The sequence below is a fragment of the Schistocerca nitens genome, chromosome 8, assembly GCF_023898315.1.
Source record: "Schistocerca nitens isolate TAMUIC-IGC-003100 chromosome 8, iqSchNite1.1, whole genome shotgun sequence".
Classification (NCBI taxonomy): domain Eukaryota; kingdom Metazoa; phylum Arthropoda; class Insecta; order Orthoptera; family Acrididae; genus Schistocerca; species Schistocerca nitens.
This window is the reverse complement of record NC_064621.1, coordinates 347,016,761-347,040,061: the sequence shown is the minus strand read 5'-3', so window position 1 is coordinate 347,040,061 and position 23,301 is coordinate 347,016,761. Positions and strand designations below refer to the sequence as shown.

General features: G+C 46.1%; 1 protein-coding gene across 3 annotated transcripts in view; it reads left to right on the top strand.

Annotated features, from left to right (window-relative positions):
- The window catches only part of LOC126198541 (solute carrier family 2, facilitated glucose transporter member 1-like), a 556,822-nt gene that overhangs the window by 255,138 nt on the left and 278,383 nt on the right, over positions 1 to 23,301 (top strand). The window contains exon 1 of one of the 3 annotated variants that reach the window (XM_049934947.1): positions 16,847 to 16,882. The exons of the other annotated variants lie outside the window; for them this stretch is intronic. Coding sequence (XP_049790904.1) covers positions 16,868 to 16,882 — 15 coding nt within the window. The 5' untranslated portion in view covers positions 16,847 to 16,867. Of the gene's footprint in view, positions 1 to 16,846; positions 16,883 to 23,301 lie in introns of those variants that run through there. 3 annotated transcript variants of the gene reach the window in all.

Sequence of the window (23,301 nt, the reverse complement as noted above, 5' to 3'; positions counted from 1 at the left end):
TTGCTATTTGGGAAGCAAAATAACTGATGACTGTCGAAGTAGGGAGGATATAAAATGTAGTCTGGCTACGGCAAGGAAAGCGTTTCTGGAGAAGAGAAATTTCTTAACATCGAGTGAAGACAACAGTTTAGACAAGAAGAGAGTAAAAGCTTTTGAAGTGTAGTACTACAGAAGAATGCTGAAGATTAGATGGGTAGATCACTTAACTAACGAGGAGGCACTGTATACAGTTGGGGGGGGGGGGGGGGAAGAACATTGTAGTACAACCTGATTAGAAGAAGGGATCGATTGAGATTCTGAGACATCAAGGGATCACCAATTTAGTACGGGGGGAAGCTTGGGACGGTGGAAGGAGGGGGGGGGGGGATAAAAATCGTAGGGGGAAACCAAGAGATGAATACATTAAGCAGATTCAGAAGGCTATAGATTGCAGTAGTTACTCAGAGATGATGAAGTTTGCACAGGTTAGAGTAGCATGGAGAGGTGCATCGAACCTGTCTTCGGACTGAAGACCACGACAACCACCGCGCTGTAATTACAAAATGCGTTCTGAAGATGAGAGAAATTGTCCGAAACAGGTAATGGAAATAAAAAGGAGAGATCTACATACTGAAAGAGTTATGTAATTTTACAGAAAAATTCTGTTCATAAGTTACATTTCTGTAGTCGATCAGTGCCTTGTGCGAATGCATATCGTACACATTGGCAGCTATTGTTTGCTGTCAGATCTGTTGAATCTTGAAGTATCCTTTAGAAAGGAATATTTTACGTTCTTTCAGTACACCTTGCTTCGTCCCACACCTTGTCAGGCACGGAATTCTGCCCCCAGCTGCCTGCCCCATGCGCGTGTAAATGGTCCAGCTGCTGCCTGCCCATCGTATGATCTCCCGTCGCTTATCAGCTGTCTTTACACAGGGAAAGTTGACTGACGTTGGCAGATAACAGCGCGTGGGAAGAGATTAGTTTCGACTAACAAACTCTCGTTGACGCTCAGACATATTGAGATTGCGAATGCCTGGCCGAACAACACCGAAGAAGAATATTCTCGCTACCTCCTCACATGGCACTAAGTCACTTTAGAAACAATGTGCCGTAGATTGTAACTGCATGTCTATGCGTTCTGTGAACGTGTAACTTATTTCTGCTACGTCAACCGTTCTGTCAGATGGGTGGGTAAATAAGCCCTCAGACTCTGTTATATCCTAGGATGTAACAGAGTATCAACTTCTTTACATGTACGCTTGTCCTCTGTTGTTGACAGTCGACAAAAATATTTCTAAATTACTATTTACATTATTTGTAATTAGTCTTCCGTTATTTGAGGCATGAGTGGTGATAGCACTTTTGTCCCACTTTCTTTAATTTTCGGTCTGTGTACAGTGTCGTAGAGTCCAGTGTATTTTCTACTTCTCCCTGTATAAAATTGCGTGAATGAAACTTCGGTTATGCATGATGGAAGAATCCTCCGATATTTTTGTCTTGTCCTACAATTCGGAGAATGAGTTTTTCAGGAAAATATTGTTGAAGGTTCCTTGGAGGGTCCGTTGTCGGTCATCACAACCATATTATTCTTAATCCATTTTTTAACGTCGGAAGCATTCTGTATATGAAATGGTTAACAATTCAACGATACTAATATTACGGTTGGCTAAGATATTATTTGTTGATAATAAGTATACGATAGTAGACACAGAAATTCTCACAGCTCTTCTCACTTTAAATTATTCTGATGATGTTTTAAATTTATCGTGTGAAGCTTTAAAGAAATAGAAGTACATTACTTTAATGGGTGACAGTTCACTTCAACTTCATTTACTCATTTCCCAATAATAAGTTCATTCTGTGACATGAATAGTTCACATATACACACTATTACAATCGGCTTTTAGTAGCTGAACATTTCTCTGTGTCTCTCTTAAGACGTAAAGTAGTAACAAATAATTATTTTTCAATTAAAATAATCACAATGGTCATAAAAAGTATATGAAAAGAAAATATGAACTGATGTCACTTACAGTCTCTCAGTGAGTTGACAGATATCGCAACGTCCGGTGGCAGCGTTAGTAATCTTCTCATGTGCAGATGCTCAACTCACCTCGCTACATACATAAATTTGTCAGACTGTCCATTTGCTTCGTCTACACAGTCTGACTCGTCACATCAGAACATCACCTGTTTTTAATACTACTGATTTTCAATTCTCACTGATCGAGCTTTAATGAGAATGGTTGCGCTGTTAAATATATTTTCCGTACTAGACCTAATAGTTAACCAAACGAAAATCATGTCAATAACGACATGCCTCTAAAAAAACAGTTGTATAATAATTACTCTTAGAAAAAATTACGAGTTGCTTATTTCGTTTACGTTTTGATTTACTTTTTCATTTGTCGCCAAAGATACAAAACTACTGAGAATTCCGCGTGGAACTTGGATAAAATACACTCTGCAGTAGTCTTCTGGATGTTGTTATTTTTATAGTTGAATACATGTTTAAACACGTTACGTTTCCCTGGGAACTTGCATTGAATATGTACTGATCTTATTTTGATATTATTCGCCCGGTTCAGCAGCTCAACATCCAATAACATGAAATACATAGCATCTGTCTATCCTTACTCACACATGCACACTTTGTAAGTTACCAAACGGCGTGTGACCATAGTCACGCCCCTACCCCAGTTTCTCTATTTTTGCATTCCATTTCATTCGCAAGTGCATTATATTCCGCCATATTCTCTCGCTTTCATTTCTACAGTAGGCTTTGCTCTGCATGATCGAAAGTACATGCCACTGTACAAACGTATACTATACAATCAAAAGTATCCGGACACCTGGCTGAAAATTACTTAAAAGTTCGTGACGTTCAATCAGGTGCTGGAAGGTTTCTTGGGGAATGGCAGTCTATTCTTCACTGAGTGCTGCACTGAGGAGAGGTAACGGTGTCGGTCGGTGAGGCCTGGCACGAAGTCGGCGCATCAAAGCATCCCAAACGTGTCCTATAGGATTCAGGTCAGGACTCTTTGCAGGCCAGTCCATTACAGGGATGTTATTGTCGTCTAACCACTCCGCCACAGGCCGTGCATTATGAACAGGTGCTCGATCATGTTGAAAAATTCAATCGCCATACCCGAATTGCTCTTTGATAGTGGGAAGCAAGAAGATGCTTAAAACATCAATGTAGGTCTGCACTATGATAGTGCCATGCAAAACAAGGGGTGCAACCCCCTCCATGAAAAACACGATTACACCACAACACCACCACCTCCGAATTTTACTGTTGGCACTACACACGCTGGCAGATGATGTTCACAGGGTATTCGCCATACCCACACCCTTCCATTGGATCGCCACATTGTGTACCGTGATTCGTCACTCCACGCAATTTTTTCCACTGTTCAATCGTCCAATGTTTACGCTCCTTACACCAAGCGAGCCGTCGTTTGGCATTAACCGGCGTGACGCATGGCTTATGAGCAGCCGCTTGACCCTGAAATCCAAGTTTTCTCACCTTCCACCTGTCATAGTACCTGCAGTGGATCCTGATGAACTTTAGAATTCCTGTGTGATGCTCTGGATAGATGTTTGCCTATTACACATTACGATCCTCTTCAATTGTCGGCGGTCTCTGTCAGTCAACAGACGAGGTCGGCCTGTACGCTTTTGTGCTGTACGTGTCCCTTCACATTTCCACTTTACTGTCACATCGGAAATTGTGGACTTGTGGACCTAGGGAGGTTTAGGAGTGTGGAAATCTCGCGTACAGACGTTTGACGCAAGTGACACCCAATCACCTGACAACGTTAGAAGTCTGTGAGTTCCGCAGAGCGCCCCATTCTGCTCTCTCACGATGTCTAATGACTACTGAGGTCGCTGATGTGGAGTATCTGGCAGTAGGTTCAAATGGCTCTGAGCACTATGGGACTTAACATCTGAGGTCATCAGTCCCCTAGAACTTAGAACTACTTAAACCTAACTAACCTAAGGACATCACACACATCCATGCCCGAAGCAGGATTCGAACCTGCGACCGTAGCAGTCACGCGGTTCCGGACTGAGCACCTAGAACCGCACGGCCACCGCGGCCGGCTGGCTGGCAGTAGGTGACAGCACAATGCACCTAATATGAAAATCGTATTTTTTTTTGGGAGGGGGGAGGGGGGATCCAGATGCTATCTATCATATAGTGTATGTTGGTTTCCCTATCCGTAAGTTGTGTAACCTAGCAGTTCTTTTTGTCATTGTCATCCTTTGTGAGTACAACTTCTGCGAGAATTTTTGGAATGTTCTACATAACGAGCGTAAAAAATCCAAAAGAATATCTCCTCTTTCACTTCTTTGACCCTTTTTCTCACTCTTTACCGATTGCTGGTATTTATTGAACAAGCCTCTACGGAGCATTGTAAATTTACGGTAGAAGGTTTGTCGGCTCTGGAAGCCACTCAACGAAATGGCGTCCACCTCAGCGACATCCTTCGAACATTAAGCAACTAACGTGAGATACAAAACGTTGAATATTTGCCTCTGTATCCGGATATAATTCCTAATTGGTTAGGTGGCTACTGGGTGACACGAGAGACGGACACGCCAGTATGAAATGAGACAGGGAGTATTGTGTTGTCAGTAGTGAAGCAGTAACAGTAGAATGGGCCAATCAGGATAGCACAGTGACTTCCAACTTGGACTAGGCATTGGATGTCAACTGGGTAACAATATTTAAACCCATCTAAAGCAGCCCAAGTCGACTGTTAGTGATGTGATGTGATGTGATCGTGAAGTGGAGACGCGGAGGAACAGCCACAGCTAGACTGAGCAAACCTCATGTACTGATGGACAGGGACCGTCGAACATTGTGGAGGGTGGCTTCAAAAAAATCGCATGAAATCGGCGGAAGGAAATGTTAGTGATTTCCAAGAAGCACCGGTAGATCAGCTAGCACAGTGACTCTGCGTAGAAAGTTTAAAACAGTGGTGTACAGTGATCGAGCAGCTCCTCATAAGCCACACTTCTTTGTAGTTAACACTAAGCGACGATTGTGGAATAAAGAGCGACGTCACTGCACGGTGGATGACTGGAAACGAATGATTTGGAGTGATGAATCACGCTCTACTCTGTGACAGACCGATGGAAGTATTTGGTTTTGACGTATGCCTGGAGAATTTTACTCTGTCGTAATGTGTAGTGCCGACAGTGCAGTACGGAAGAACTGATGTTACGATATGGTGGTGTTTTTCGTGGTTCGGGTATGGTCTCCTTATTGCGCTTAAGAATACGCTAAATGCGGGAGGATATGAACACGTCTTAACAGCATTGTGTGCTGTGTACAGTAAAGGAACAGGTAGAGACTATGATTGTGTCAGTACAAGGCAACCTGTCATAAAACAGCATGTGTGAGAGAATAGTTTGTGGACAACAACATTCCTGAAATAGACAGGCCTGTCCAGAGTCGCGACATGAACCCAATGGAACACCTTTATGATGTGTTAGTCCGTTGATTTTGCTCCGTCACAGTGTCCAATATAACTACCTTCTCTTGAGGAAGAATGGACTGTCTTTTCTCCACATTCAGACACTTCATTGAAAGAGTCACCAGCAGAGTTCAAGCCGTCATAAAGGCGAACCGTGGACATAGACCTTATTAATGTCCACAAATAGAGATGGTCGGATACTTTAAATCATATAATGAAACCCATAGCACCGTAGCTGGCGAAGGAGATGAACAACGGAATAATACTAATGGAACCTATGTCACTGAAATCTGCCTATTTTTGCTGGCAAGTACAAGATCTGCCTGACGACTGATGATCGTCTTAGAAGATTGTGGAGACGACCAGGCACTAACGCACATGTCAAGCACACAGTGCCACGGATTCAGAGGAAAGGTGCATCAGTCTTTTTGTGAACTGTTGTCAAGAACGGACGTCTGGCGCTACTCATCGCACTATCAGAACAGGATTCTCTACTGTCCACTGGTGCACGCAACATTTCAGCGTAATAAACTATTCAAAAATTTTGCACCAGCTATATGTCTGTGAATGTGTCCGTTCTTGGACACAGTGAGAGAAAGGCGTGAAAGAATAAGCCTTATGAAAGTTTGCCGGCCGTTGTGGCCGAGCGGTTCTAGGCGCTTCAGTCTGGAACCGCGCGACCGCTACGTCGCAGGTTCGAATCCTGCCTCGGACATGCGTGTGTGTGATGGCCTTAGGTCAGTTAGGTTTGAGTAGTTCTAAGTTTAGGGGACTGATGACCTCAGATGTTAAGTCCCATAGTGCTCAGAGCCATTTGAACCATTTTATGAAAGTTTAAAGAAATCATCTGTCCAAAATAAAAAACAATATCGAAAATACAGTCTCTTCGTGGGTACACATCTTTGCACCATTACACCACATCTACATCTGTACTCCGCAAGCTACCTTACGGTGCGTGACTGAGGGCATTTCTGGCGACAACCATTCTCTTTTTCCTCTCCTGTCCTTTTCCAATCACGAATGGTGCATGGGAAGAAAGATCTTCGGTGAAGCTCTATATAACATCGGATTCCTTCGTTTTTCTCGTCTTGATCATTTCTCGATACGTATGTAGGAACAAATAATATGTTGCCCTATTTTTCTGGGAACCTACGCCCCCGAAATTTCAACAGGAAACCACTCCCTTATGAATAACGCCTCTCTTTTATTGCCTTCCGCTACAGATTGTTGAGTATCTCCATAACGACTTCGCAGCCGAATAAACTGCTGCTGCTGCTGCAGTTGCTGCTGCTGCTGCTGCTACTACTACTACTACTACTACTACTACTACCACCACAACCACCACCACCACCACCACCACTACGACCACTGATTGTTGAACAGACTAAATATCTAAGGTTAGATTTATCTCATTAACGACCGAGGACGGCATCTGTGTATCCCACCTGTCTGCGTTCAGAGTTAATCCTATCTGCAAGAGTGACGACAAGTTCCAAATGTTTGCGTAACACACTACTGGCCATTAAAATTTCTACACCACGAATAAATGCAGATGATAAACGGGTATTTATTGGACAAATATATTACACTAGAACTGACATGTGATTACATTTTCACGCAATTTGGGTGCATAGATCCTGAGAAATCAGTACCCAGAACAACTTTTGGCCGTAATAATGGCCTTGAGACGCCTGGGCATTGAGTCAAACAGAGCTTGGATGGCGTGTACAGGTACAGCTGCCCATGCAGCTACGACACGATACCACAGTTCATCAAGAGTAGTGACTGGCGTATTGCGACGAGCCAGTTGCTCGGCCACCATTGACCAGACGTTTTCAATAGGTGAGAGATCTGGAGAATGTGCTGGCCAGGGCAGCAGTCGAACATTTTCTGCATCCAGAAAGGCCCGTACAGGACCTGCAACATGCGGTCGTGCATCATCCTGCTGAAATGTAGGGTTTCGCAGGGATCGAATGAAGGATAGAGCCACAAGTCGTAACACTTCTGAAATGTAACGTCCACTGTTCAAAGTGCCGTCAACGCGATCTAGGGGTGACCGAGACGTGTAACCAATGGCACCCCATAAGATCACGCCGGGTGATACGCCAGTATGGCGACGACGAATACACGCTTCCAATGTGCGTTCACCGCGATGTCGCCAAACACGGATGCGACCATCATGATGCTGTAAACAGAACCTGGATTCATCCGAAAAAAATGACGTTTTGCCATTCGTGCACTTAGGTTGGTCCTTGAGTATATCATCGCAGGCGCTCCTGTCTGTGATGCAGCGTTAAGGGTAACCGCAGCCGGGGTCTCCGAGCTGATAGTCCATGCTGCTGCAAACGTCGTCGAACTGTTCGTGGATATGGTTGTTGTCTTGCAAACGTCCCCATCTGTTGACTCAGGGATCGAGACAGTGGCTGCACGATCCGTTACAGCCATGCGGATAAGATGCCTGTCATCTCGACTGCTAGTGATGCGAGGCCGTTGGGATCCCGCACGGCGTTCCGTATTACCCTCCTGAACCCACCGATTCCATATTCTGCTAATGGTCATTGGATCTCGACCAACGCGTGCAGCAATGTCGCGATACGATAAACCGAAATCGCGATAGGCTACAATTCGACATTTATCATAGTCGGAAACGTGATGGTACGCATTTCGCCTCCTTACACGAGGCATCACAACAATGTTTCACCAGGCAACGCCGGTCGACTGCTGTTCGTGTATCAGAAATCAGTTGGAAACATTCCTCATGTCAGCACGTGTAGGTGTCACCACCAGCGCCAACGTTGTGTGAATGCTCTGCAAAGTTAATCATTTGCATATCACAGCATCTTCTTCCTTTCGGTTAAATTTCGCGTCTGTAGCACGTCATCTTCGTGGTGCAGCAATTTTAATGGCCGATAGTGTACGTAACTGAGGCGCAACGTGGGATCAAGCAAACTATCTAATAACGTAATGCGCCGGTCTTCGTTGGATCTTCTCGACCTCTTCTACTCTGTCCAGTGACATTAATGTGCCCAACTGTCAGAAGTCTGAATAACCACCTTTTGCAGCTCAGACCGCTGCGAAACGTGCAGGAAGGGCGGTAGTAAGGTTTTCAAAGGTACCAACAGGGATGTGGAGCCGGTCCGACTGCAGTGCCGTGGCTGGCTAGCTACGTCTCTCGGTTTAGGATCCATGGCGCGTAGAGTCCGATCGAGGTGGTCCCACAGATGTTCGATTGGATTTAAACCCGGGGAAGCTGGTGGCCGGGAGAGTACGGTAAACTCTTTCGGGTGCTCTTAGAACCACACACATACACTGAGAACTGTGTGACACGCTCCATTGTACAGCTGGTGGATGCCATCGTGCTGAGGAAAAGCAATGGGAGGTGAAAAATGGCTCTGAGCACTATGGGACTTAACATCTGAGGTCATCAGTCCCCTAGAACTTGGAACTACTTAAAACTAACTAGCCTAAGGACATCACACACATTCATGCCCGAGGCAGGATTCGAACCTATGACCGTAGCGGTCGCGCGGTTCCAGACTGAAGAGCCTAGAACCGCCAGGCCACACCGGCCGGGCAAAAAGAGGTGAACATGGAGGGTCCCCAAGGATAGATGCATACTTGTGTCGACCCATTGTACCTTCCAGAATGACGATATCACACAGATAATGCAACGAAAACATTCCCCAGACTATAACACTCCCTCCTCGTGCCTGACACTTTGCCTTTAGACGTTTCATCCTTAAAGGCCAACTGCCATCTGTCCGATGGATCATTAAACGTGATTCCTCGGGAAAGACCACCTGTCGCCACTCACTGGACATCGAGTTGCGTTGCTGGAGTGCAGCTTTCGTAGCCGGTAAACAGGAGTCAGCATGGGTGCAAGGAACCAGGCGCTGAACGGTTGTTGACAGGAGACGCCGTTGGTTCATCTGGGTAGCCAGTTGATGAACAGTTATACATCTACACTCCTGGAAATGGAAAAAAGAACACATTGACACCGGTGTGTCAGACCCACCATACTTGCTCCGGACACTGCGAGAGGGCTGTACAAGCAATGATCACACGCACGGCACAGCGGACACACCAGGAACCGCGGTGTTGGCCGTCGAATGGCGCTAGCTGCGCAGCATTTGTGCACCGCCGCCGTCAGTGTCAGCCAGTTTGCCGTGGCATACGGAGCTCCATCGCAGTCTTTAACACTGGTAGCATGCCGCGACAGCGTGGACGTGAACCGTATGTGCAGTTGACGGACTTTGAGCGAGGGCGTATAGTGGGCATGCGGGAGACCGGGTGGACGTACCGCCGAATTGCTCAACACGTGGGGCGTGAGGTCTCCACAGTACATCGATGTTGTCGCCAGTGGTCGGCGGAAGGTGCACGTGCCCGTCGACCTGGGACCGGACCGCAGCGACGCACGGATGCACGCCAAGACCGTAGGATCCTACGCAGTGCTGTAGGGGACCGCACCGCCACTTCCCAGCAAATTAGGGACACTGTTGCTCGTGGGGTATCGGCGAGGACCATTCGCAACCGTCTCCATGAAGCTGGGCTACGGTCCCGCACACCGTTAGGCCGTCTTCCGCTCACGCCCCAACATCGTGCAGCCCGCCTCCAGTGGTGTCGCGACAGGCGTGAATGGAGGGACGAATGGAGACGTGCCGTCTTCAGCGATGAGAGTCGCTTCTGCCTTGGTGCCAATGATGGTCGTATGCGTGTTTGGCGCCGTGCAGGTGAGCGCCACAATCAGGACTGCATACGACCGAGGCACACAGGGCCAACACCCGGCATCATGGTGTGGGGAGCGATCTCCTACACTGGCCGTACACCACTGGTGATCGTCGAGGGGACACTGAATAGTGCACGGTACATCCAAACCGTCATCGAACCCATCGTTCTACCATTCCTAGACCGGCAAGGGAACTTGCTGTTCCAACAGGACAATGCACGTCCGCATGTATCCCGTGCCACCCAACGTGCTCTAGAAGGTGTAAGTCAACTACCCTGGCCAGCAAGATCTCCGGATCTGTCCCCCATTGAGCATGTTTGGAACTGGATGAAGCGTCGTCTCACGCGGTCTGCACGTCCAGCACGAACGCTGGTCCAACTGAGGCGCCAGGTGGAAATGGCATGGCAAGCCGTTCCACAGGACTACATCCAGCATCTCTACGATCGTCTCCATGGGAGAATAGCAGCCTGCATTGCTGCGAAAGGTGGATATACACTGTACTAGTGCCGACATTGTGCATGCTCTGTTGCCTGTGTCTATGTGCCTGTGGTTCTGTCAGTGTGATCATGTGATGTATCTGACCCCAGGAATGTGTCAATAAAGTTTCCCCTTCCTGGGACAATGAATTCATGGTGTTCTTATTTCAATTTCCAGGAGTGTATTTCTGGACAACATGGCTGTGGAAATGAAGCAGCGATTAGTATGATTAATCAATTATTCAAAAACAATCTTAATCGCATTTATTATTATTATACCGCCAACCGGTTTCCACCCGATGTAGGGGTCATCTTCTGGGCGTTTACACCATCGGTCGATTGCTGGTGGTGTCACTCCTGTTCTCTGGTACACATCTCCGTAGCTGTCGTCCAACCCCATCTTATACGGCCCGCGCTGCACCACGTTGCCACGGCACCGATTTTGAGTAGCGCCATTTTGCCACGCACAGTATACTTTAACCACGACGGCACGCGAGCAGGTTAAATACTTAACAGTTTTGGAAATGCCTCCACCATTAGCTCGAAATCCAATGACAGTCCACTTTTGGATGTCAGATGAAGTGCTCCGTTTCCGTATTACGACTACTGCATTGTTGTCCGTGGCAACCCCGACACGCTTTATGTATCCTCCGCTGCTAGTGCTGCCATCTAACGACTGTGAGTGGTAATTGCACGTTGACGTCGAACGTAGGCCGTGGTCACATTAATGTGACTGGATCTTGCGTTAATCATCTTTGATAAGGGTCCCGATGTAATGAACAGTGCTCAAGAATCTGTCGGCAAGTATTTTGTAGGCCACTTCCTTCGTGTGTAAATAACATTTAAATGATCAAGAATCTTCCTATGCATCTACGCGTGGTATTTGCTTTTCCCGCTATTTGGTTTGTCATACTTCCACTTTAGATCGCTCCGGCTGGTTACGCCTAAGTATTTTACGTTAGCTACTGTATGCACTGATTTATCGCCAACAGTGTAATCGAGCAGTAGCGGATCCCTTCGCCTGTTTATACGCAGTATGTAGTATTTGTAATTACGTTGAGGTCAAACTGCTAGGCATTTCACAAGTAATCGATCTTCTGCAAGTCAGTCTGCAGTCCATTACAGTATTCTGGCGTCACATCCTTCCTGTAAGCAACAGCATCGTCCACGAATAGCCTCACGCAGCGTTTAAACTTATCCATTCGTCATTAATATAAATTGTAAATAGCGTAACCGCCCTATAACTCTCCAGTGGTGTACTCCCGTAATTACCCTTAGATCTCTCCATTTTGTTCCATGATCGTGTTGAGTCTTGTCTGCAAGGAAGTCCGTAACCCGCAACAAATCTGGTCTGACACTCGATAAGCTCGTATTTGCACTGCCTGACAAGATAATTGAAGCACTCACAAGGGAAACTCCCCATCGCATCCCCCTCAGATTTAGTGATAAGGTGGCCCAGTGTGTAGCCAGTCAGAAACTGAATACAGATCAAGCATGAAAACAGGAAGGAGGTTCAAATGGTTCAAATGGCTCTGACCACTATGGGACTTAACATCTATGGTCATCAGTCCCCTAGAACTTAGAACTACTTAAACCTAACTAACCTAAGGACATCACACACATCCATGCCCGAGGCAGGATTCGAACCTGCGACCGTAGCAGTCACGCGGTTCCGGACTGAGCGCCTAGAACCGCGAGACTACCGCGGCCGACCAGGAAGGAGGTGTACTGAACTGTGAAAAAGGAGCAACATAGCAACAGTGGACAGTCCAAGCTCAAGACGTGCAACATTGAATGAATCTGGATAGCCATGGCGTCGTTGTTATGTGGTCACGGTGTTGGACTTTGAAGTGGGAGACTTGGGTTCAAATTTCCCTCGTGACCCCTTTTTTCCACAAAATTGTGAACTGTACGTCCGGTCATTGACGCGGCATTCAGATTCGGTGCATTCAGATTTGTGTCTCGATCATGGTGTAACTTCCGTATGCGACAGCGAGGTGTAAGGAAGGGGCCTCCAGATGTACGTTCCCCCTGTTTGTTGTACACAAGTACCTCACCTTAAGACTCCTGCATTTCGTTTGGAAGTTTTGCCTCTCGAGTTCCTTTGTTGTAACATAGTTCATACTCGTTTATATGTTGTTTTCATTTCTGTAAAAGGTCTATGCACCATCTCGCCTGCTCTCATGATTCATCACATTTACTTGCGACGGGTAATATGTTCATATTCTATCAGACAAGTCAATGACCGGACGTAAAGTTCATAATTTTGTGGAAAAAAAAGAGGGCAGGAGTGAGATTTGAACTCAGATCTCCAGCTTTGCAACCCAATACCGTGACCACACAACCACGACGCCGTGGTTCTTGCGAAACGCTTGATGTTGCACATGTTGAGCTTGGACCGTTCACTGTTTTCATTTTCCTTTTTTCACATTTCATTAGAACTTCTTCCTGATTTCATGCTTTATCTGTGTTCAATTTTTGACGGGCTATTAAGATGAACATCAACAAAAGCAAAACTAGGATAATGGAATGTAGTCGAATTAAGTCGGAAGATGCTGAGGGAATTAGACTAGGAAATGAGACACTTAAAGTAGCAAAGGAGTTTTGCTATTTGGGGAGCAAAATAACTGATGGTGGTCTAAACAGAAAGTATACAAAATGTAGACTAGCAATGGCAAGGAAAGCGTTTTTGAAGAAGAGAAATTTGTTAACATCAGTATAGATTTAAGTGTCAGGAAGTCGTTTCTGAAAGTATTTGTATGGAGTGTAGCCATGTATGGAAGTGAAACATGGACGATAACCAGTTTGGACAAGAAGAGAATAGAAGCTTTCGAAATGTGGTGCTACAGAAGAATGCTGAAGATAAGGTGGGTAGATCACGTAACTAATGAGGAGGTATTGAATAGGATTGGGGAGAAGAGAAGTTTGTGGCACAACTTGACCAGAAGAAGGGATCAGTTGGTAGGACATGTTTTGAGGCATCAAGGGATCACAAATTTAGCATTGGAGGGCAGCGTGGAGGGTAAAAATCGTAGAGGGAGACCAAGAGATGAATACACTAAGCAGATGCAGAAGGATGTAGGTTGCAGTAGGTACTGGGAGATGAAGAAGCTTGCACAGGATAGAGTAGCATGGAGAGCTGCATCAAACCAGTCTCAGGACTGAAGATCACAACAACAACAACAACATCTACTGGACCATTTTACCACTAAATATGGGAAGGGGCGGGGGAAGAGGGGGGGTGCCATGCGCAGTTTACTTTGTCAAAAGGAGAGAAAGAAACGAAATTAAACTTCACGGGTTGTGACGGTATGTGATGTTGTTTCAGTGATGACAAAATCGAGAAAAATTTATAAAGAACTTGGCTGTATTAGTCCACTTATCAGTATGACTTTGCACCACCTCTGCTCTAGATGATTGTTGTGACTCCGTTGGGAAGGGTTTCATAAGGCAGTTGTATCTTTCACTTAGGCAACCTGGCTCATAGATGTAATCTGGTTCGTTATATCGTGGCTACTGGCAGTGGGACACAGTTGACATCCGAGCTGATCACGCAGTTGTTCTATTGGATATAGATACACTCATGGAAATTGAAATAAGAACACCGTGAATTCATTGTCCCAGGAAGGGGAAACTTTATTGACACATTCCTGGGGTCAGATACATCACATGATCACACTGACAGAACCACAGGCACATAGACACAGGCAACAGAGCATGCACAATGTCGGCACTAGTACAGTGTATATCCACCTTTCGCAGCAATGCAGGCTGCTATTCTCCCATGGAGACGATCGTAGAGATGCTGGATGTAGTCCTGTGGAACGGCTTGCCATGCCATTTCCACCTGGCGCCTCAGTTGGACCAGCGTTCGTGCCGGACGTGCAGACCGCGTGAGACGACGCTTCATCCAGTCCCAAACATGCTCAATGGGGGACAGATCCGGAGATCTTGCTGGCCAGGGTAGTTGACTTACACCTTCTAGAGCACGTTGGGTGGCACGGGATACATGCGGACGTGCATTGTCCTGTTGGAACAGCAAGTTCCCTTGCCGGTCTAGGAATGGTAGAACGATGGGTTCGATGACGGTTTGGATGTACCGTGCACTATTCAGTGTCCCCTCGACGATCACCAGTGGTGTACGGCCAGTGTAGGAGATCGCTCCCCACACCATGATGCCGGGTGTTGGCCCTGTGTGCCTCGGTCGTATGCAGTCCTGATTGTGGCGCTCACCTGCACGGCGCCAAACACGCATACGACCATCATTGGCACCAAGGCAGAAGCGACTCTCATCGCTGAAGACGACACGTCTCCATTCGTCCCTCCATTCACGCCTGTCGCGACACCACTGGAGGCGGGCTGCACGATGTTGGGGCGTGAGCGGAAGACGGCCTAACGGTGTGCGGGACCGTAGCCCAGCTTCATGGAGACGGTTGCGAATGGTCCTCGCCGATACCCCACGAGCAACAGTGTCCCTAATTTGCTGGGAAGTGGCGGTGCGGTCCCCTACGGCACTGCGTAGGATCCTACGGTCTTGGCGTGCATCCGTGCGTCGCTGCGGTCCGGTCCCAGGTCGACGGGCACGTGCACCTTCCGCCGACCACTGGCGACAACATCGATGTACTGTGGAGACCTCACGCCCCACGTGTTGAGCAATTCGGCGGTACGTCCACCCGGCCTCCCGCATGCCCACTATACGCCCTCGCTCAAAGTCCGTCAACTGCACATACGGTTCACGTCCACGCTGTCGCGGCATGCTACCAGTGTTAAAGACTGCGATGGAGCTCCGTATGCCACGGCAAACTGGCTGACACTGACGGCGGCGGTGCACAAATGCTGCGCAGCTAGCGCCATTCGACGGCCAACACCGCGGTTCCTGGTGTGTCCGCTGTGCCGTGCGTGTGATCATTGCTTGTACAGCCCTCTCGCAGTGTCCGGAGCAAGTATGGTGGGTCTGACACACCGGTGTCAATGTGTTCTTTTTTCCATTTCCAGGAGTGTATTTTGCTCACTACGGGAGTACCTCAACATCACAGAGGGAGTTCGTAGAGACACGTGTTGTGTGTGAACAAGCATTGTCGCGTTGGAGAATGACACCACGATGCTGTTGCTTGAGAGGTGACATGTGAGGTGAAAGGAAGTCAGTGACGTACCGTTGTGTCGGTAGCGTCACCTCAGTCACTACCGGTCATGACCTGAAGTCATATCCGATGGGTCTCCACATGATGACGTAAGGAGTATGCCTCTCCAAAACATTGGAAGGAGGGGGCTCTCCCCAGATCGTTGCCATATTCGCCGAATATGGTCATCCGTGGTAATGCAGAATCGATATTCATAGCTGAACACAGTGCGACACCTTTCATCAACAGCCCATGCTTCCTGGTCACGACAGCACTCCAACCACAACCGTTTCTGTTGCGGTGTTGACGGCAGTTTACCCCTGGGGCGGTAATTCCCTAGTCTATTCGCCTCTAATCTCCGACCAACGGTGCGGGATAGCAGGGGGCTCACTACTTATTTTTTGATGACAGGTGCAGATGTGAAGAGACTACGATGTGCTTGATGCGCAATTCGGCAATCTTCCCTTACGGTGGTCAGACGGGATCCACCGATAGCTGACGACGAGTATGCCTTCGCATGCATTCCAACATCGGGCCACAGTCACAATCGAATGCTCCACAAATTTGGATACTGCACGATCCGAGCAGCCGGCTCTACTCTGTCACGTGCTGTTAATGGTGTCTCAGACGAGTACGCGGCTTCTCGCTGATGGTTGTTTTTCTGTGTGTGTGTGTGTGTGTGTGTGTGTGTGTGTGTGTGTGTGTGTGTGCGCGTGTGTAGCTCATTAAATGGCAACACGGAACAGTATCGAATGGCTTCAGGAAGATCAACATGATCGTCCTTTTTTACGGTGTTTTGTATGTATGAAATCTAAGTCTGCTGCTGGATACAATGAAAACCATGGAGACGTTGCTGTCACGCCAGTTGCCGACCAATGAGTACACATTGTGGCAGCGGTGTGACAGTCTTGTATGAAACCTTACCACTGCCAGTAGCGGCTTTAACGGAAGTGTGTGTGCTTTGGCCTGCGCTACGACGGTGCCTTTGAGGGGGCGTGGCGGGGGCGGATGCGATATAAGCGCTGAGCTCGCCTGTCGCACGCACAGTGATCCGACTCTGTCGACGAGTCTGGCAGCATGTCGTCTCCCAGGGTGAGTGAATGCGGCGCGTGTGGCTTTTGCGTGTTCAGTTCCAGTCTGGGATGCGCTGCGAGAGGTGTCTAGTGTCACTAGCTGACGACTGTACGCCTACAGTGGGAAGACTCTTACTTCCGACTCCATGCTCTATATTTGACGTTTTGTCATATATGTGCACAGTGAATTTGTCATGAGTTTATTCTGCCTTGTGAGACAAACAGACGGAGAAGACCCGTCGTATCTAATGATTGACGTTTTTTCCGGGTGATGTTGCAGCATTCAGAAAGAGTGTGTAAATCTAGGCTGGATTAACGCTCAGTTTCCTTCTGTTCTTAATCGAAATTTTCTTTTCCACTGAAATGTGTTTTGCTCCGTGACGATGTAATGCGTTCCGTTGTTGCATTGTGTGTTACTAACCAGTTGAAACTTCATTACTTAGTGGTTAAATAAGACTCAACAGTTGTCAGATAATTGTTAAATTCAGCGTAATATCCGCCGAAAGCTGCTATATCAATATTTTATTTTCATTTCCGACTAGTTTCAGTCGTGGATTATTGTCAGGTAGACATAGAATATAAATATGGCTTGGAAGGGCAGTTCTTTGATATCAAATATACTAGCAAGCTATGAGATTCGCCCTTATTGAACGTCATACCTCTACAAACACCTCAGTTTTTATTTCTACTTGTGTGACGTCGACGTCTTACCATGCTGTATTTATATACTATGTCGACCTGACGACGATCAATGATTACTCCATTTATCCCGAGTGTTGCGAATTCGCATCTTACTAATGCTGCGCCAGTAACTGGAAGCTGAACTGTTTTTGAATGCCAGTGTCGGAAGATGCTGAAACTTCATGGAGCTATAAACGCTTCTGACGAGTAATGCAATTTCCTAATTGTCTCGGCTAATTATAAAGCACAACGATTTTTGATTTTGGTTTGAACATTCACTCCCAAAACATTTCAGAGCTTTGGACTACTTGGCGAAATAAAGTATTTCAGTTACAATGTTTCTACTGTTTACAAACAGGATTTTCTTTTTAGATGGGAAAAAGGAGTGTAAGCTCTGCTTTGAAGATCGGAAATTCTTTTCGGAAATTGTGCTGAGCGAACTAATGCAAACAACAAATAGTGTGTTTTAAAATTTTCCCAGTGCATTGGATGTTCAAACAAAATTCGGACTTCCAGCCGGTCGTCGTCTAATTCATCGCACGATATTTCGACTGGGCACCTGCCAGCCATCTTCAGGTGAACCATCGAAGAGTCCCCTGAAGAGCCGGCCGGTGTGGCCGAGCGGTTCCAGTCACTACAGTCTGGAACAGCGCAACCGCTACGGTCGCAGGTTCGTATCCTGCCTTGGGCATGGATGCGTGTCTTGTCCTTAGCTTAGTTAGGTTTAAGTAGTTCTAAGTTCTAGGGGACTGATGACCTCAGAAGTTAAGTCCCATAGTGCTCAGAGCCATTTGAACCAAGTCGTCTGAAGATGACTGGCAGGTGCCCAGTCGAAATATCGTGCAATCAATTAAACGACGACCGGCTGCAACCCCAAAATTTGTTTGAACAAGCAACCAATTTTCGCCTTTGTCTTCCTGTCGAATAATACCAAATCCTTGTCAGCGAAAGAAGCGATATCACCAAGGACAATTTGTGGATTTTGTTTCCATAGGCTAACACTTAGCCACTGAGATTAATATCTGAGAAACAATTCGAAATAATTACCTATCGCAATGTAAAAGATGCTCCAAAACATCGACTGCAGTGATCACGACAACTAAATTACGGATTATCGTACATACTGCGGAGGATCTAAAAGCCACTGAGCAGGTCAGAGCAGCGACATGATACTTTGCTTTTATTAGTGTATAAAATGATATAAGGTTAAACATGATTATGACGTAGAATGCCATTACAACTATGTTTTTACCCTTTTTTTACACTAGTAAAGGCCCTACTTCTATACTTAACAAACAAAGTAATAACATCGAATAGACTTCCTGCGTCTTTTTATCGTGTTTATGACGTGTGTTAGAATCAGTGTAAATTTATACACACCTGTAACCACATAATCCTAACATCTCTGTTCGCAACTAATAACATCGAGAGCGTACAATTTGTGTAATCTTCCATGACACAGAGCAAGTTCGAGTAAAAACGTATTTGTGAGACTGAGAGTAAAATAAATTACTCTTTGGTGAAATTTCGTGCTGAGATGTAATAATGACGACTTTATAGAGAAAGCGGAACAGCGAGAGCTCGAAACATGTTTGTGAAATAAAAGTAGCCGTACATGCTTGCAGCATTTATAGAGTACGTCACTTACGCCGATCGTAGATTTGGAGAATACAGCGTAATCGCTCAGCAACTTTGACAACGAAACAAATGAGAAAATTTGACAAGTTAAGTAACTATTATATCTTTTCTGTCACATCAAATCAAAAGGGGACGAAACGTAAAGTTAGCATAAAGTACCTGTTTGAAAGGGCTGTATTATGTCTAACACAGCCACATTTGTATGGTATACCTCATGGACAGATTTGCGTGTTAACGCATGTGCTACCCCCACACTATCGTAGTTGTCAACGTGAAAATATTTACGTCGTAACGTAACTAGAAATGTACTGCTAACGAACACCAATAAAAGGAATTGGTGCAGGGCTTCTTACAACATTTTATCGATCCAAATAATGAACTCATTGGAGAAACTTCTCCTTCCTCAGAAATGACGTTACGTTGCAATTCAAATCTTTCCCAGTAAATTCGTATCTAGTACTTTATAGACCCTAATCGACACTCTAGACGGGCGATTGCCTCCCATATCCTAACCCCCCCCCCCCCCCCCCAATCGCAGCTTGTGCTCCGTCTGTAACGATTTCTTCGTCGACGGGTCGTTAAACCCTGATCTTTCTATCTCCTTCCAACCCATTGTTGGAGGTGATGCGAACCTCGTTCTTTAGAAAGTATAGTGTAGAGTCTTTAGCACCGTGGCGCTTCACTAGGTAGTAATTCTGTGGACCTTCCGTAATCCGGTACGCTGTACATTGTTTGCAGATTTGTTATAGCTTCTCTCGACATGCACGTCCTGTCTTATACTCCCGATATTAACTTTTCATTTCAACATACGGCACCGGCAATACTTGAGCATGCATATCCCCTACCACGTGAAAGTTGTACATTGAATCTAATCTGACGTACTTGGACCTCAGTAATTCAGTAATTTTCTTTTCAAATGGTTCAAATGCCTGTAAGCACTATGGGACTTAACATGTGAGGTCATCAGTCCCCTAGACTTAGAACTACTTAAACCTAACTTACCTAAGGACATCACACCCATCCACGCCCAAGGCAGGATTCGAACGTGCGACCGTAGCAGCAGCACGGTTCCAAACTGAAGCGCCTAGAACCGCTCGGCCACAGTGGCCGGCAGTTTCCTTTTCACTCTATTGATATGTTATTTTTCAAATATTATCCACGTCTGGATGAGGAACAGAAATCTACTTTAACTATTAAAGAGTCCTGTCTATAAACAACGTGTCACAATCTCTTTCTTTTTTGCTCTGTCGAACGGAATTTTTTGTAGTGGAAATGATTAATGCCTAAAGTGTGCTTCTAATTGTGGAATGATTTTGTTAGCCTTGAGTGTACCAAATGTCTTCGCCACGAGAAGCGCTAATCTCACCTTACCGCTAATATCACCTTACCTTGAATCTCTTGAGAATTTTTGGGAGTTGTAAACGTGTGGCGAAACTGACTTCACAAGTATGTGCAGTTACGCAGTTCGTGTCTCGGAGAAGCTTCGCAATTCGTCAGAACGTTCTTACCCGTTGTCACCAAACAAAAGATTTCTCACTTAAATTAAAGCCCTCGAAATATTTACCTGTTGAAGTAGGCGCTGTGTGTGGAATTCAGCATTTAAATGCAGAAGCAGGAGGATGGTTCAGATTAGCTTCCGGGCGTTCTGTTTTAGGGTTTCCGAAGCTTCATTAGAAATGAATGCTGCGATCCTTCCACCGAAGACAACGCAGCTGCTTTTCTTACCTATCCCAACTGATCTGATATTAATCAGTATCTTATGACCTCGAAGATAATGCGACGTAAAAGGCTGGCTTTCCTTCTATAATTCCGACTACACAATCCCTCAGACACTGATGTTCCTGGCCGAATATTTTTGTCTGGGGTACTGTGAAACGCTGAAGCGCCCACACTGGTGGTGACTAGCGCGTCCGGTAAGCCAGGAGCGTCTGTCAGTGTTTTTCCTGTGGAGCGCACTTTATCCCCGGCCTTTCAGCGTGTTTGTACTGACGCCAGCCGTCACCCACAATGTAATCGCACAGTGTTTGTCTGCACCGGGCTCTTTCGGTGCGAGCAGTGCCCACGCACACTTCCAGAGCTGTTTCTCCAGCAAACCTCCCTCGCTGATGAGGTTCAAAATGGTTCAAATGGCTCTGAGCACTATCGGACTTAACATCTCACGTCATCAGTCCCCTAGAACTTAGAACTACTTAAACCTAACTAACCTAAGGACATCACACACATCCATGCCCGAGGCAGGATTCGAACCTGCGACCGTAGCGGTCGCGCGGTTCCAGACTGAGGCGCCTAGAACCTCTCGGCCACTCAGGCCGGCGCTGATGAGGTCCCAAACGATTAAACTCTATGACAATCAGACATCTCGAGGCTGTTTTGGATGCCAGCACGTGTACTACCCCGTATTAAGCATGGTAATGTGCTTCATTTGTGATGTTTCCATATTTTTGGCCCGCGGCCTGTAACTCTTGTCAGAGGAATACAATACTGCTAAATACAGGATGGGGAAAAGCACATCACGAACAGACACATATTATGCAAGGGTGGAGAGGGAAAGGGAGAGAGAACTTATGAAACCTCCTGGTACGAATGATAGGTGAATATTACGTGACTCTAACCAGACAGCACTGATACAATAAATACAGAATATGCAAAGAAAAGCGGCACATTTCGTCACAGTTTCTGTAGTAAGCGTCACCGAGATGCTCATCCATCTCAAGTATCAGACCTTACAAAAGAGATGTGTATAGCGGTGTCTTTTACTGTTACGATTCAGAGAGCGTAAGTTCCTAGTACAGTCAACCAACAGACTCCTTCCTCCGAAATATATCTCGCGAAATGAACATGAACCTGAAATACAGAATCAACCAACAGAATCGCTCTTCCAGCACACTATTCGCTTTCGGGAATGTTATGTAAAGTATGACAGCAAAGGACCTGTAAGAGCAGCTGAACGGAATGGACCGTGTCTTGAAAGGAGGATATAAGATGAACATCAACAAAAGTAAAACGAGAATAATGGAATGTAGTCGAATTAAATCGGTCGATGCTGCGGGAATTAGATTAGCAAATGAGACTCTTGAAGTCGTAAATGAGTTTTGCTATTAGGGGAGCAAAATAACTGATGAGGGTCGAAGTAGAGAGGATATAAAATGTAGACTGGCAATGGCAAGGAAAGCGTTTCTGAAGAAGAGAAATTTGTTAACATCGAGTATAGATTTGTCAGGAAGTCTTTTCTGCAAGTATTTGTATGGAGTGTAGCCATGAATGGAAGTGGAACGTGGACGATAAATAGCTTAGACAAGAAGAGAATAGAAGCTTTAGAAATGTAGTACTACAGAAGAATGCTGAAGATTAGATGGGTAGACCACATAACTAATGAGAAGGTATTGAATAGAATTGGGGAGAAGACGAGTTTGTGGCACAACTTGACTAGAAGAAGGGATCGGTTGGTAGGGCATATTCTGAGGCATCAAGGGATCACCAATTTAGTATTGGAGGGCAGCGTGGAGGTTAAAAATCATAGAGGGATACCAAGAGAGGAATACACTAAACAGATTCAGAAGGATGTAGGTTGCAGTAGGTACTGGGAGATGAAGAACCTTGCACAGGATAGAGTAGCATGGAGTGCTGCATCAAACCAGTCTCTGGACTGAAGACCACAACAACAACAACATGTATCTCCGTCACACAACAAATGATTGCTTGTGTAGAGAGAAAGGAAGAGGTTTAATATTCCGCCGACGACGAAATGATCAGACACAGAGCACGAGGTCGAATTGGGGAGGAATCGGCTGCACCCTTCCAAAGCATTGACCCCAGCGTTTGTGTTAAGCGCTTTAGGGAATACGAATCCAGAGTCTCAGCATTAAAGCCACCTCACTTGGCGCGCGCGCGCGCTTGTGTGTGTGTGTGTGTGTGTGTGTGTGTGTGTGTGTGTGTGTGTGTGTGTGTGTGAGAGAGAGAGAGAGAGAGAGAGAGAGAGAGAGAGAGAGAGAGAGAGGGGGACCTTTATGGTTTTCAAGAGACACTTATATCATACCACATTTCGTGCAAAATTATGCTAATTTCATGTAACGACGATGGAGGTGGATAGCAATAACGCTTCATCTACATCTACATTCA